At 39.8% G+C, this 10,699-nt stretch overlaps 1 protein-coding gene across 1 annotated transcript in view; it reads right to left on the minus strand.

Moving 5' to 3' along the window:
• LOC127786466 (protein transport protein SEC23-like) overlaps positions 1-10,288 on the minus strand; it is a 51,314-nt gene extending 41,026 nt beyond the window's left edge. The window contains exon 1 of the mRNA XM_052313885.1: positions 9,367-10,288. Coding sequence (XP_052169845.1) covers positions 9,367-10,092 — 726 coding nt within the window. The 5' untranslated portion in view covers positions 10,093-10,288. The remainder of the gene's footprint in view (positions 1-9,366) is intronic.
• Positions 10,289-10,699: the final 411 nt, after the last annotated feature.

Raw genomic sequence — 10,699 nt, forward strand, 5'->3', positions numbered from 1 at the left:
CAGAATATAAATGGTTTTTCACTTCAATGGATGTAACCTTTTTTGAAATCAGACCTATTATTCCAAAATTGATATTCAGGGAGAGGACACTCTAAATAATCCTCAAGAATATCATTTTTGGCACATTCCTTCCATCTCTAGTCCTTTCATCTCGAGCCAACAACAACAACAACAACTTGGTCCATCCAATTCAAGTTCACAGCAATCACAACCTAATCCAAATCTAATCCAAATCCTTCCACCAATCACCATCCTTCCCAGCCTCATACCAATGAATTTCAAGTTTACTCTCGAAGGAAATCTAATCAAGAAGGGATTGAATAACGAACATGTCTTAGGACTGACCAAGACCCTGACCTAGATTTGAGGGTAAGTGAAGGTAATTCCAATGATAAACCTATTGATGATAAACTCAATTGGCCCATAGCACTGAGAAAGGGTGTTAAATCACGCACACAACAGCCAATTCAAAACTGTATATCATATAAGTGTCTTTCACCTAGCTTTAGTGCATTTGTTTCAAGTATGGACAAAGTGCAGGTTCCTAACAACATACAGGAAGCCTTTCAACAACCAAGGTGGAAGAAAGCTCTTCTTGAGGAAATTCAAGCCTTGGAGAAGAATGAGACTTAGGATATTACAGAATTACCATATGGAAAAAATCCCATGGACTGCAAATGGGAGTTTACTGTGAAATAGAAAGAAAATGGGCAAATTGAAAGATATAAGGCCCGACTTGTGATAAAAGGCTTCACATAGTCTTATGGTATTGATGACTAAGAGAAATTCGCCACAGTGGCTAAGCTAGATACCATCAAAGTACTGCTCTCCCTAGCTGCAATTTTGGATTGATCTCTCCACCAATTAGATGTGAAGAATGCATTCCTAAATGGAGACCTAGAAGAAGAGGTTTACATGGACATTCCTCCTGGATTTGAAACTAAATTTACGAAAAACAGGGCATGTAGACTAAAGAGATCACTTTATGGGCTCAAACAGTCTCCTAGAGCCCAATTCGAAAGATTCACAAAGGCAGTCAAGAAGCATGGATATGGTTAATGCCAAGCAAATCACACCCTCTTTGTCGAACATTCCTCAAGAGGTAAAATTTCTATCCTTATTGTCTATGTAGACGATATCATTGTCACAGAAAATGATTTTTCTAAAACAAGACGTCTCAAAGAAGTTTTTGCAAAGGAGTTTGAGATTAAAGATTTGAGAAACCTAAGATATTTCTCAAGCATAAAAGTTGCAAGGTCAAAAGATGGTATTTCAATCTCCCAAAGGACGTATATCTTAGATCTCCTAAATGAAATCAGTATGATGGGCAACAAACCTGCAGACACTCCCATGGAATCTGCAAGAAAGTTAGACATTGGCAAGTAAAGTGTTCAAGTTGATAAAGAGAGATATGAATGACTGGTGGGAAAACTTATATACATATCACACACTAGACCGGATATAAGTTTTTCTATTAGTATTGTGAGTCAATTCATGAATGATCATAAAGAAAAACACATGGAAGCAGTGTATTGCATCCTAAGGTATCTAAAGTTAACTCCATGCAAAGGATTGATGTTCAAGAAAACAGAAAACAGAGATGTGGAAGTATATAGTGATGCAGATTGGACTGGCTCAATTCTTGACAGTGTCAAACCTCAAGGATGAGGTTTGACGTAATTCTGGAATTATGGAAGTTCCAAGAAGGAGAAGAGAATTGGAGGGAGAATTTGAAAGAAGAAGGGAGAAACTAGAGATAGAAATAAGAGGGAAAAGAGAGTTTGAGAGGGAAAGAATCAGTGTTATCACTCAACATAATTCCCATCCTCTTACATGGTAGCCTTTTATAGGCTCTTCCTTTCAGTTGAAAGGCATAATCGAAAGGGTACAACTGATATAATAGTAACTAACTAGAACGAGTGGTCTATGAATTACAACCAAAAGTCAAATCTACCACTAGGGTCGTGACAATTCCCCCCCCCCCCGCCCCCCAAAAAAAAAAAAAAAAAATTCTTGTCCCCAAGAATTTAGAGTAGGTTACATACCCTTGGAAACTATTTCAGCAGGCCTAGCAAATACTCCCAAGTGGTGTGATTCGAGTGTAGATGTGTCCACTGAACCAATACTTGGGTCAAGGGTGTTGTCCCCTTATATATCACCCTTTGGTCCACAATGGCCAATGGCTCAATCACTTATTCAAGATCTTCATCTATAGGTTGTAGATTTGGGCCACTGGATTCCATCGATTTTTTTAGTAATGAAACATGGAACACCGGATGAGTGTTTACCCCTGTTGGAAGCTGCAACCAGTAAGCCACCTCTCCCACCTTGGCCTCTATGAGATATGGCCCAAAGTATTTAGGGTTGAGCTTAGAAACTAGGGTGGTCAAAAATGGTTGTTGTAGGAACCATTTGACCTTTAGATATACCATGTCCCCAACATTGAATGATTTGTCACTCCTCCTCTATTGGCAATTTGTTTCATCCAATTATGGGTTGTGGCAAGCTCCCTTTTTAGTATCATCAAGACCTCCTGCCTTTGTTGCAAGTATTGTTCCACACTAGCCATAGTGATTGGGGAGTTAGAAACTGCTAATAGCAGTGGAGGGTTGTAGCCGAACATTGCCTCAAAGGGTGTCCTCTTAATAACACTATGGTAATTGGACTTGTACCACCATTGTGCTAATGATAACCATTCGTTCCAACTTCTAGGCTTGGTAAAACACATGCATCTCAAGTACGTTTCAAGGCATTGATTGACTCTTTTTGTTTGACCATCTATTTAAAGATGATATACTGTGGACATATGTAGCCCTACCCACAAATTCTTAAATAACTCCTACCAAAAAGTACTTGTGAAGATTTTATCCCTGTCGAAAACAATGGACTTTAGAACCCCATGGATTTTTGCTGCTAAATCTAGGAACAATTAAGCCACCTCTTGAGTTGTAAAAAAGGGAGTCAAACTGAGAAAATGGGCAAATTTGGTTAACCTATCCACCACCACCAAAATAGCATCCTTCCCTTTAGATTTGGTTAATCCCCCTACAAAGTCCATGAAGATCCCTTCCCAAGCCTGTTTGGGTATGGCCAGTGGCTGCAATAACCCCAAATAGGCCACTTGCTCATGCTTACAATGTTGGTAGGTTGCACAAGCCAACACAAATTACACCGCGTCCTTCTTCTGTCCTAGCCAAAAAAAATAGTTGTCTCACCTAGTAGTATGTAGTTGTTATACCTAAGTGACCTCCCAACAGTGAGCAATGTAGTGTTTTTAGGATCCTCTCTTTCAATAGCTTGTCTTCTCCCACTACCAATCTCCCCTTGGGCATAATCCCCAGTAGGCTGGGCAATGAGTTAGGCTAACAAGTCCTTCAACCAATCTGTCTATTCATAACTTCCAGTAATATCCTTAACCCAATCAAGAACAGCAGTAGTGATGGCTTGGTAGCTGCCCTTTTCCTCTCTTCTTGAGAGGGCATCAGTTACTACATTCTCCTTCCCTTTTCGGTAATGAATGGTATAGTCCAATCCCAATAACTTTGAAAGCACTTTTCTTTGTAGATGAGTGTGTAACCATTGTTGTAATGGATATTGGAGGCTTTCATGATTTGTCTTAATTACGAAAGGATTTCCTTGCAGGAAGCACCTCCACTTATCAACTGCTACCAACACAACAATGTGTTCCTTGTCATATACACTCAAACCTAGGTGTTTTGGGGCCAAAGCTTGCCTGATATAAGCTAATGGCTTTCCTTCCTATATGAGTACAGCCCCTACAGCATTATCACAAGCATCCATCTCTACTGCAAAAGGCTTAAAGAAGTTTGGCAGTGATAGAATGGGGGCTTGTGTCATAGCTTTCTTTAGTGCCAAGAAGGTTACCTTAGCCTTAGGGTTCCTATGGAAATTATCTTTCTTGAGCAGCTTTGTTAAGGGTCTACTGATTATACCATAGTGTTCAATAAACTTTTTGTAATACCCTGTTAGCCCTAAAAATCCCTTTAATTCCTTGACTATGGCAGGTCTAGGCCACTCCACCATGGATGCTATCTTTTTGGGGTCAGTGCTGACTCCCTCACCCGAAATTACATGGCCCTAGCATAGTTGTTAAGGCGCCAGTTCAGTGTCTCACCTGGGCTGAGGCGAGGCGATTTCAGTGAGGTGCTCGCCTTGCACGGTGAGGCGCCGAGGCGAGAGGCGCGCCTCATGAAACCTAGGTATGAAACATAAGTTTAATTAAAACCTAGGCAGCCCAATTCCTTCCCTCTTCTCAATTCCAACATGTATACATTACAACATATTTATATTTTCTTTAGTTTAAGTAAATGTCCACATTTTCTTTTATTTATATTTTACCTTCCATTTACTTTAATACATAAATATAAATAAGAAAATACCCCCCATTTGGATTCAATAAAAATATCTAAAAAATCAAAATCCATAACAATAAAAAAATAGAATTTTGGTTTTAGTACAAACTCAGCATTTAGCAATTTTACCATCCCCAAAATACATACCTACTATTTCTTGAAAAAATCATTTTAACAACAATGAATATTAGCTATCAAAATACCGGGAAATAGTTTTTCAAAATGAAAACATTATCTTATATGTCTCCTTATAATGCACTAATCTTCCAGACTTAGAAAAATAACATTTTTCAAAATAAAACATTTTCTTGATTGTGGACTTGTAGTGTTTATTGATTGTGGAGAGTACTAAAACTTGTCCAAAATGTTCTCCATCAGTAAAACAAGAAATTGGAGAGTACATGCAAAAGAAGAAGAATAACAGGGATGAGCGAAATATGGCACCGTTAGATGATGATTTTCAATTTGGTGAAGGGTATGATGATGAGGAGGAGTTGCCTCAAAGTAGGAAAAGACCAATGTATCTACCCAATGTATTAAACAAACTCGATCACAATCGGGTTCAACTTCGGCTTCGACTTCAAAGCGGCGAGTAACTCAGGTGATTGAAGAGGAGGAGGAAAGTGAGACAGAGACCGAAGATGATGAAGACTTGGAAGAGGGAGAAGAATTGGGACGTGAAGAAGAAGATGAAGGGGTGATTGAAGGGGATGATAAAGATATTGACCTTGATGTTGATGATCTCCTTGATGATGATTGATTAAAACTTCTTTATTGATTGTGGACTTGTAGTGTTTATATGTTTGTTTAGAACTTTGCATGATGATTGGTACTTGTTTGAGTTTGAGTCTTTAAGTTTGAACTTTGATGATGTTTCTAGTTTAGAATTTGCATGATGAATTAATCAACTTTGATGATGTTAGTTTAGAATTTGAAGATAATGAATCATTAATGATATGCATGTGTTATTATTGATAATTTGATAGTTTTTATAATTTTACAAAATTTTGAGTTTTTTTTCTAAAAGGCACGCCTCAGGCTCCAGGACCCTTTGCGTCTCGCTGCGCCTCGTGCCTTTCAAAACTATGGGCCCTGGAAAAAAGTACATTTAGATAACTTAAAAAATAATTGATTAGACTTAAGGATCTCAAAGGCTATTCTTAAGTGGGATAGGTGTTGCTCAAAGTTAGGGTTGTAAATGAGGATGTCATTAAAGAAAACAAGTATGAACTTCCTCAAGTAGGGACTGACACATACCTAAGGTTTAACCTAGGGTTTAAGAGATAATTGGAAGGAATTTGGGGAAGATAGATCAGAAGAAATGGAAGGGAATTAGGGAAGAACAGAACAATGAGAGAGATTAGGGAGAACCGAGGAAAAGAGGGAAATTGAAAGAGAGTTTGAAATCAAATTTTCATTCAATAATTTTGTTGTATCTTGAATCAGATTGGATCAGCCTTATATACAATTTAGCGTCAATACGACTACCAATTATTCAAATCAATACAACTGAAGGCTACTGCAATACAACTAAAAGAAATTCATTTATTACCTAATTACTACTGTCCTTGGGTGATGACAATTCCCCCCCCCCCCCCCAAGTTCTTGTCCCCAAGAATCTGCTACAATTGGACCCGTTTCTTCACCCAACTTGCTCTTCTTCTTCTTTTCCAATTTTTAGATCGCTTATCACACTTTTTGAAGATGGATTCCAAAGTGAGTTCCTGCGATCTCGCCTTCTCAGTCGTTTGTTTCACCATTGTAGGCATCATCATCTTAACCATAAGCCTCAATTTATCTTTTAAACCACTAATAAAACTCGACACAAAGTATTGTTTTGTCAGTCCTGGTTGTTCATTCCACATTATAGATCTTAGTTCCTCGAATTTCATTTGATACTCCACCACTGAACCATCTTTTTTTAACTTGTTGAACTCCTTGATCACATATGTCATATTTCGCTCACCGAAATGGTCACACAACTCTTCAGCAAGCTCCACCCAACTAATATAATTTCCCTTGGCTAGAGTCCATCCTTGGTACCATGAATCACCCATATATCATTTAGATACGATGCTTCCAAGTTAATCCTCTACTCTTCGACCACTCGATAAAATTGAAAAAACCTTTTACATCGACGGATCCACCACCTTGGTTTCAATCCCTCAAACACCAGGATCTCTAGTCTTGGCATTGGTGTGTGAATATGAGTTTGAGAGGGGGATCCCCTTACCTAAATCTCCAGGTCCAAAGTAGAATGGTCCTCTATTTCTTGCACTTCGTTGGCCCTAGGAAGGATGCCACGGTGCGGCAAAATCGGCTCGGTGCTTGCTCATGGTGGGAAGTTTGGTGACAATCGAAATTGAGGTAACTACACCAGCATGTTGAGCACGCTGTTAATTCTTTGGCCATACTGCTCCATGATCTCCTTGTATTGCTCCATGGTCTCCCTATCCTTCTCCAATTCTCTCTGCATACTCTCACCAGTTGCACTGAGATCACCACGCACAGATGGCCGCAATGTCTTCCCTACTTTGGATCATGGCCTCCTGAGTCTGCGACATCCCAAATTACAATGCCTCCATCCTTGTTTCGAGTTGTTTCATCTTGGTTCCCTCAACCATCCTTCAATAACCAAATTCGAGTGTGTCTTACTCCTTCGGATAACCCCCAATCTAAAACTCCACAAAACGTTGAACGGCAGGAACCACTGCTTGGCCTGATCTCCAATTCAGATCGAAATTGTTATAGATGAACAATTGTCCGACCTCTTCCTCTATGTTGCGCCTAACCAATCGCCTTAGCTAACTCTACAACCAAGGATCAACTCTGATACCAAAATGTCAAACCTCGAGGATGAGGTTTGAGGCAATTCTAGAATTATGGAAGTTCCGAGAAGGAGAAGAGAATTGGAGGGAGAATTTGAAAGAAGAAGGGAGAAATTAGAGATAGAAATGAGAGGGAAAAGAGAGTTTGAGAGGCAAAGAATCACTATTATTACTCAACATAATTTCCTTCCTCTTACATGGTAGCCTTTTATAGGCTCTTCCTTTCACTTGAAAGGCATAACCGAAAGGGTACAACTAATATAGCAATAACTAACTAGTACAAGTGGTCTACGCATTATAGCCAAAAGTCAAATCTGCCCCTAGGGTCGTGACAAACAAGAGGTCAATCTCTGAATATTGTTCATTTGTGTGGGGAAATCTAGTCACTTGGTGCAGCAAAAAACAGTATGTGGTCTCTAAAAGTAGCGTCCAGCCTGAGTTTAGAGCTATGGCTCAAGAATTTTGTGAAGGAATATGGCTGAGAAGATTACTACAAAACTTGAAAATGAATGTTGCTAAACCAATGAAGGTATTGTGTGACAATCAATCAACTATCAACATTGCCAAGAATCCAATTCATCACGACCGAACAAAACATGTGAAAATTGGCAGGCATTCCATCAAGGAGAAGTTGGAAGAATGGGTATTTCAGTTTATCTATACTCCTACCAACAATCAAGTCGCAAATATTCTAACTAAAGCCTTGTCGAGGAAAATATTTGAAGATTTGAGCTGCAAGCTTGGTCTGAACAACATATTCAGCTCAGCTTAAGGGGGGAGTGTAGAGATTTCATGAATATCTGCCAAGTAATTATTCTGTTTCCTATTTTCCAACTTTCCTTGCTGTAAAGTCAACATATTTCCTAGTTTGAGTAGAGAAAATAAATCTCTTTCTCTCCCTCACAACTAGCTGTAGGTTTCTTAAAGTAATGTAAACATAATTTCCTAATTGTAGCGTATATACTAGGCAACCAGAAAGATGTATGCTGTATATATATTCCGCTCACTATGATGAATGAAATCAGTTCTTCTCCCAAAAATTTCTGCAAGCAGCCCCTTTGATAAGGCCAGAAAATGACAAATGGGTGTGGAGCTATCACATAGGGAGACTTTCTTCATCCAATCTTTTTATGGGACCCTTTGTCAAACTTTGTTCGAAAACTGCTTGGAGAACAAGTGCCCTTCCCAAAGTTGCCTTCTTTGTGGTAGACAACTACAATTGGAGCCATCTTAACATCTGACAATCTGATAAAGCATAGGCGCATAGTGATAGAATAGTGGTCTCTTTGTAGGAGTAGTGAGTCATGGACTGTGGAGTGTGGACTGCATCCTTTTACATTGCCTGGTAACGTAGGAAGTTCGGAACAATTCAATCTTGGGAATTACATGGTTTATACCAGCCTCAGTTTGCAAGTTTTTGTGTGCATCTTAGAGCTGTCCATCTATAGCATGTAGGTCTGTCTGAATGGCTATCCCTATATGCATTAGGGGGTCAGGTGGTGTACTTGAAAGGACAGAAGCAGGAGGGCCTGGAGAACCTGTACAATTTAGTTTTATGACAGAAGGGTAACACCGTATTTTACTTTTGTTCTTGAATGATGATGGACAGCCCTTCTTTGTGTGCCACATTGTGCAGTTTTTGGATGACAAATATTTGTTTATTAATTTCTAGCCAGAGCTCCTATTTCCTGCTCATTTTTTCATGGAGGTAACACTACCTCTAGGTGTTTTTTTATACATGATCGAACCTTTTCACTTGTCAAAATAAAAGTCCCAATTACGTGATTGTTTTTAAATTTATTCAACGAATACAAAAATAAACACCATTTTCTCTAATTGTTTCAAAAACACCACTAGCTGAATATCCATGTCAAACCAAGCACCAAAAATTGCCACATAAAAAGCCAGATCTTTTAGTCAGGAAGAATCCATAGTAAACAACATTCTTCCCATGCCCCTACAATTGTATTACTTAAATTTGCAGGTAGGAAACAAACAAAACAACAATGCAAGAGCAAACTAATAGTAAAACCCGCAGAGATATATCGAATTACACTTGCCAATTATTGAAGATGTACACTGACCTATCATAGAGAATACTCATTACCTATAAAAATATAGAAAAACAGGAACGTCTGAAGCCAATTCACAGCAGCAAACCATACCGTATTGATTGCAAACTCGCCCTCGGATGCAGACACCAAGAACCGGCCAATGCTCTCCTGCGAAAGCCCATCCCTCACGCCGGCAATCACCCCGGTGGCCGGCCTCGGCCGCTTGGCGAAAAATCCCATCTGCTCCAGAACCTGATCCTTGGTCACCTCCCTGGACCCCTTGAACACATACACCTTAGGAATCAAACCGTTTCCCAGTTCGTGGACATACACGTAGGTGCCGAACGTGATCAAGCCAACGAGCGAATTCTCCGGCAGAAGGCCCACTGCCTGGGAAAGCGCGGATTTCAGAAACGCTATTTCCTCCTCGATCATACAGGTATCGACGACGAAGAGGAAAACCAGCGGGACGGAGGGCTTTTCGGGAGTGGATTCGTACTCGATGGTGGTGTACTGGGGGAAGAGTTCAGCGGGGAGATTCAAGTCGGAGATGGAATGGTAGTGGGGAGGGAAGTGGTTGCGGTGGAGGCAGAAGGGGCAGATCCAGATCTTGGCGGCGAAGTCTACGATGGCGAAGGGGTTGAGGACCGATCGGCAGGTCCGGCAGCGGAGGGGGGAGTAGGGGAGGAGGGGCATCGACGGGAAGGGCTTCAGCGGTGTGTAGACGGCAGCGATTGGGACGACGGAGGTGGCGGAGGACTCTTGCTTCGTGCCCGGAAGCACGTTCCACGGCATTCGCACGGCGTCCTGTGCCTCCAGGTCCTGGAACTCCGCCATAACTGAATTGAAATTCACAGAGGGGGGGGGGGGGGGGGGGGAGAGGTGCCAATATGGCGGAGTTACAGTGAAGATCGATCGCAACGATGAATCTCAGAGAGAGGTGCCAATATGGCGGAGTTACAGTGAGGATCGATCGAGACGATGAATCTCTGTGGTTTTCAGTTCAATTTTTCATCATTTTTTTTTTTTTTGGCAATTGAACGGATTCTTGGTTCAATTTAATTTGGGTAAATAAAATTTAAAACGTCATTTTTTAAAATTTGGATAACAAATTTATTAATTATTTTTTATTTTAAAAATGTCACTCATTTTTTTTGAGTTCGACTAATAAACAATATATATTTTTTGTCATAAATTATTCAACAATTAATTTTATAAAAATTATCAAATTGCTCTTCTAATCTCTATTTTCTTTTTTAAATTACAAAAAAAATATAAAAATTAAAAAAATTACGCGGGATGGATTCTAGTGAAGTCATTGTGGGGGGGGGGGGGAGGGGATTCCAATAAAGAAATAGAGAAAGAAAGAGAATATAAGATACAACGTTCTTGTCTCTTGAATAATTTATTAAATTCTGAATTAATAAAAAAAATATATTTATTG

This window comes from Diospyros lotus, chromosome 12 (genome assembly GCF_014633365.1).
Source record: "Diospyros lotus cultivar Yz01 chromosome 12, ASM1463336v1, whole genome shotgun sequence".
In the NCBI taxonomy this organism is placed as follows: domain Eukaryota; kingdom Viridiplantae; phylum Streptophyta; class Magnoliopsida; order Ericales; family Ebenaceae; genus Diospyros; species Diospyros lotus.